This window comes from Pseudoliparis swirei, unplaced genomic scaffold (assembly GCF_029220125.1).
Source record: "Pseudoliparis swirei isolate HS2019 ecotype Mariana Trench unplaced genomic scaffold, NWPU_hadal_v1 hadal_25, whole genome shotgun sequence".
Taxonomy (NCBI): domain Eukaryota; kingdom Metazoa; phylum Chordata; class Actinopteri; order Perciformes; family Liparidae; genus Pseudoliparis; species Pseudoliparis swirei.
Genome location: NW_026613261.1, coordinates 1377289 through 1383288, shown reverse-complemented (window position 1 = coordinate 1383288; position 6000 = coordinate 1377289). Strand labels below are relative to the sequence as shown.

The 6000-nt window shown below is 44.2% G+C and overlaps 1 protein-coding gene across 3 annotated transcripts in view; it reads left to right on the top strand.

Moving 5' to 3' along the window:
- Nucleotides 1-5654, top strand: part of tmem71 (transmembrane protein 71) — a 10027-nt gene extending 4373 nt beyond the window's left edge. The window contains exons 5-10 of one of the 3 annotated variants that reach the window (XM_056410572.1): nt 1839-2074; nt 2291-2455; nt 2525-2579; nt 5227-5279; nt 5394-5443; nt 5521-5654. In XM_056410572.1, coding sequence (XP_056266547.1) covers nt 1839-2074; nt 2291-2455; nt 2525-2579; nt 5227-5279; nt 5394-5443; nt 5521-5544 — 583 coding nt within the window. In that variant the 3' untranslated portion in view covers nt 5545-5654. Of the gene's footprint in view, nt 1-1838; nt 2075-2290; nt 2474-2524; nt 2580-5226; nt 5280-5393; nt 5444-5520 lie in introns of all 3 variants that reach the window. The other 2 variants (XM_056410575.1, XM_056410573.1) reach the window with 2 other exon arrangements.
- The last annotated feature ends 346 nt before the right edge of the window (nt 5655-6000 follow it).

The window sequence follows — 6000 nt, the reverse complement described above, 5'->3', positions numbered from 1 at the left end:
CCCACGAGGACTCGGTTCCCCCACGAGGACTCGGTTCCCCCACGAGGACTCGGTTCCCTCACGAGGACTCGGTTCCCCCACGAGGACTCGGTTCCCCCACGAGGACTCTGTTCCCCCACGAGGACTCTGTTCCCCACGAGGACTCGTTCCCTCACGAGACTCGGTTCCCCACGAGACTCGGTTCCCACGAGGACTCGGTTCCCCACGAGGACTCTGTTCCCCACGAGGACTCTGTTCCCCACGAGGACTCTGTTCCCACGAGGACTCTGTTCCCCACGAGGACTCTGTTCCCCACGAGGACTCTGTTCCCCACGAGGACTCTGTTCCCACGAGGACTCTGTTCCCCACGAGGACTCTGTTCCCCACGAGACTCGGTTCCCCACGAGGACTCGGTTCCCCACGAGGACTCTGTTCCCCACGAGGACTCTGTTCCCCACGAGGACTCTGTTCCCCACGAGGACTCTGTTCCCTCACGAGGACTCTGTTCCCCACGAGGACTCTGTTCCCCACGAGGACTCTGTTCCCCACGAGACTCTGTTCCCCACGAGACTCGGTTCCCCCACGAGGACCATCGGTTCCCCCACGAGGACTCGGTTCCCCCACGAGGACTCTGTTCCCTCACGAGGACTCTGTTCCCCCACGAGGACTCGGTTCCCTCACGAGGACTCTGTTCCCTCACGAGGACTCTGTTCCCCCACGAGGACTCGGTTCCCCCACGAGGACCACGGTTCCCTCACGAGGACTCGGTTCCCCCACGAGGACTCGTTCCCTCACGAGGACTCTGTTCCCTCACGAGGACTCTGTTCCCCCACGAGGACTCGGTTCCCTCACGAGGACTCTGTTCCCCCACGAGGACTCTGTTCCCCCACGAGGACTCGGTTCCCTCACGAGGACTCTGTTCCCTCACGAGGACTCTGTTCCCTCACGAGGACTCTGTTCCCTCACGAGGACTCGGTTCCCCCACGAGGACTCTGTTCCCTCACGAGGACTCTGTTCCCCCACGAGGACTCGGTTCCCTCACGAGGACTCTGTTCCCTCACGAGGACTCTGTTCCCCCACGAGGACTCTGTTCCCTCACGAGGACTCTGTTCCCCCACGAGGACTCGGTTCCCTCACGAGGACTCTGTTCCCCCACGAGGACTCTGTTCCCCCACGAGGACTCGGTTCCCCCACGAGGACTCTGTTCCCCCACGAGGACTCTGTTCCCTCACGAGGACTCTGTTCCCCCACGAGGACTCGGTTCCCCCACGAGGACTCGGTTCCCCCACGAGGACTCGGTTCCCCCACGAGGACTCGGTTCCCCCACGAGGACTCTGTTCCCTCACGAGGACTCGGTTCCCCCACGAGGACTCTGTTCCCTCACGAGGACTGTGTTCCCTCACGAGGACTCGGTTCCCCCACGAGGACTCGGTTCCCCCACGAGGACTCTGTTCTCCCACGAGGACTCTGTTCTCCCACGAGGACTCTGTTCCCCCTCGAGGACTCTGTTCCCTCACGAGGACTCTGTTCCCCCTCGAGGACTATGTTCCCTCACGAGGACTCCGTTCCCCCACGAGGACTCCGTTCCCTCACGAGGACTCCGTTCCCCCACGAGGACTCGGTTCCCTCACGAGGACTATGTTCCCCCACGAGGACTCGGTTCCCTCACGAGGACTCTGTTCCCCCACGAGGACTCTGTTCCCTCACGAGGACTCGGTTCCCCCACGAGGACTCGGTTCCCTCACGAGGACTATGTTCCCCCACGAGGACTCTGTTCCCCCACGAGGACTCTGTTCCCTCACGAGGACTCGGTTCCCCGCCCGAGAGGAACCGTCATCGTTTCTTCTTCTCCTCTTCAGGGTCTTCCGCCGCCGCCGCCGGCCTCGCCGCTCTCTGGTTCGGCTGCTGAGCGACGTGACGGAGAGCTGCCAGTCCTGGCTGGACGAGAAGGTCTTTGGGGGGGTCTTCAGGACGGACCAGGACCAGGACTACGCCAGGACCAGCCAGGAAGGCCCGGTCCCGTTGGCCGAGGCGACCTGGTCTGGGTCCATGTTGTCCAGCACCGAGCTGGACGGCAGCCGCAGCTTCACCTACGGTGGGTGATGAAGGAGGAGCCCCAAGAGACTTCTATACAACCAGAGGAGCCCCCTGGTGGTCAGGAGAGGGAATGCAGCTTTAAGCCGCTTTGTTGTTTTCCCTTTCAGAACCAGAGATTGCTCCCTGCACTTAACAAAAAACAGCAAACATACATTTTACAACAACAACAACATATATATATTAATATTTATATATTTCTGTATGTGTTCTTCAGACCACACTGAGATCCCGCCCCCTCCTGACAAAGTGGCCCCTCCTCTGAAGACGCTCCTCCAGGAGGAGGTTGGTTCTGAGGCCTGCCAGTCGCTGGGCGGGCTCTCTGAAGTCCCGCCCCCCTCAGCGCCCTGCAGCTGCTGCCAGGCCTCACCTGAGCAGCCAGGTGAGCCTCGTGAGCCTGGTGAGAGACGCACGATGACGACTCGACTCAACGCTCCGCCGTGTGTTACAGGGCTCATGCTCCTCTTCATCGTCCTGCTCTTCATCCTCACGGCTCTGTACTCAGGGTAACAGCTTCACACACGTTAACCCTAAAAGAGCTTAAATAACCTAAAAGAGCTTAACATAACCTAAAAGAGCTTAAATAACCTTAAAGAGCTTAAAATAACCTTAAAGAACCTAAAAGAGCTTAACATAACCTAAAAGAGCTTAAAATAACCTTAAAGAGCTTAAATAACCTTAAAGAGCTTAAATAACCTGAAAGAGCTTAAATAACCTTAAAGAGCTTAAATAACCTAAAAGAGCTTAAATAACCTAAAAGAGCTTAAATAACCTAAAAGAGCTTAAATAACCTTAAAGAGCTTAAATAACCTTAAAGAGCTTAAATAACCTTAAAGAGCTTAAATAACCTTAAAGAGCTTAAATAACCTTAAAGAGCTTAAATAACCTAAAAGAGCTTAAATAACCTAAAAGAGCTTAAATAACCTAAAAGAGCTTAACATAACCTTAAAGAGCTTAACATAACCTTAAAGAGCTTAAATAACCTTAAAGAGCTTAAATAACCTTAAAGAGCTTAAATAACCTTAAAGAGCTTAAAATAACCTTAAAGAGCTTAAATAACCTTAAAGAGCTTAAAATAACCTTAAAGAGCTTAAATAACCTTAAAGAGCTTAAAATAACCTTAAAGAGCTTAAATAACCTTAAAGAGCTTAAATAACCTTAAAGAGCTTAAATAACCTTAAAGAGCTTAAAATAACCTTAAAGAGCTTAAATAACCTTAAAGAGCTTAAAATAACCTGAAAGAGCTTAAATAACCTTAAAGAGCTTAACATAACCTTATCATACACAATAAAACACAACTTCATGACTACAAAAACTGATATGGATACACAATTTAAACTATTGATACATTTTAAACTATTGATATGATCCATAGTATTGATCCATTGTATTGATATGATTCATAGTATTGATCCATTGTATTGATATGATTTATAGTATTGATCCATTGTATTGATATGATTCATAGTATTGATCCATTGTATTGATATGATTTATAGTATTGATATGATTCATAGTATTGATCCATTGTATTGATATGATGTATATTATTGATCCATTGTATTGATATGATGTATAGTATTGATCTATTGTATTGATATGATTCATAGTATTGATCCATTGTATTGATATGATTCATAGTATTGATCCATTGTATTGATATGATGTATAGTATTGATCCATAGTATTGATATGATTCATAGTATTGGTCCATTGTATTGATATGATGTATAGTATTGATCCATTGTATTGATATGATTCATAGTATTGATCCATTGTATTGATATGATGTATAGTATTGATCCATTGTATTGATATGATTCATAGTATTGATCCATTGTATTGATATGATTCATAGTATTGATCCATTGTATTGATATGATTCATAGTATTGATATGATTTATAGTATTGATATGATTCATAGTATTGATCCATTGTATTGATATGATTTATAGTATTGATCCATTGTATTGATATGATTTATAGTATTGATCCATTGTATTGATATGATGTATATTATTGATCCATTGTATTGATATGATGTATAGTATTGATCTATTGTATTGATATGATTCATAGTATTGATCCATTGTATTGATATGATTCATAGTATTGATCCATTGTATTGATATGATGTATAGTATTGATCCATAGTATTGATATGATTCATAGTATTGATCCATTGTATTGATATGATGTATAGTATTGATCCATTGTATTGATATGATGTATAGTATTGATCCATTGTATTGATATGATTCATAGTATTGATCCATTGTATTGATATGATGTATAGTATTGATCTATTGTATTGATATGATTCATAGTATTGATCCATTGTATTGATATGATTCATAGTATTGATCCATTGTATTGATATGATTCATAGTATTGATCCATTGTATTGATGATGTATAGTATTGATCCATTGTATTGATATGATTCATAGTATTGATCCATTGTATTGATATGATGTATAGTATTGATCTATTGTATTGATATGATTCATAGTATTGATCCATTGTATTGATATGATTCATCGTATTGATCCATTGTATTTATATGATTCATAGTATTGATCCATTGTATTGATATGATGTATAGTATTGATCCATTGTATTGATATGATTCATAGTATTGATCCATTGTATTGATATGATTCATAGTATTGATCCATTGTATTGATATGATGTATAGTATTGATCCATAGTATTGATATGATTCATAGTATTGATCCATTGTATTGATGATGTATAGTATTGATCCATTGTATTGATATGATTCATAGTATTGATCCATTGTATTGATATGATGTATAGTATTGATCCATAGTATTGATATGATTCATAGTATTGATCCATTGTATTGATGATGTATAGTATTGATCCATTGTATTGATATGATTCATAGTATTGATCCATTGTATTGATATGATTCATAGTATTGATCCATTGTATTGATATGATGTATAGTATTGATCCATTGTATTGATATGATTCATAGTATTGATCCATTGTATTGATGATGTATAGTATTGATCCATTGTATTGATATGATTCATAGTATTGATCCATTGTATTGATATGATGTATAGTATTGGTCTGTGTGTAATCTCCTGACCCTCTGGACGTGTCTCTGTTCTCGTCCTCCAGGAGTCTCGTGTTGGGCGCCACCGTCAGCTGCAGTGTGGCGGCGGCGCTCAGGCGTGAGTGTCCTTTTATTTTGTATCTCACAGGAAGTGGGTTCTTTTTTTAAATTTAATTTTATTTTGCAACTCACAGGAAGTGGGGTTCTTTATAACATGTCGTTTGTCTTTCAGTCGTGACGACGTCGGGGCCGATGGCCGAGTGGAGGAGGGCGAAGACGGAGGTGAGTCCACCACGAGGGGTTCTGTGTGAACAACAACAACAACAACATGATGGTGTTGTTGTTTACGTCTCCCACAGGACATCACATCAGGAAACGAGTAGACGAGCTTCAGGAGCGGAAGAGGGCTGAGGGGCTCACGTCTCTGATATGTGAGCATGAACCGGTTGGATGACATCATGAACAACAACAACAACAATATGAACAACAACAACATGAACGTCATTTTTTCAAACAGTTTGAAATGTAAACATTCACATTTCAATCCTTAAATCCAGAGCCGAGGACTCAATGTTGGTTCTCCTGTGTGAGAACCTTCTTTTAACAGAGTATAAACATATAAACGTATAAGAGTAGCAGCAGCTGGTTGCCGTGGTGACCCATGAAACCCAGTCTTCCTGTAGCTGGTGTCTAACGATGAGTTGAACTGGCTCCAACAAACACGCCCCACTGCTTTTCAAAATAAGAGCGGGGACTTTAAAAACCTGACGTCAACACATTGGCGAGGTTCCAGTGGACCGACCTGGAAGTCCTCGTGACGACAAGGTGTTGAGGAAAGT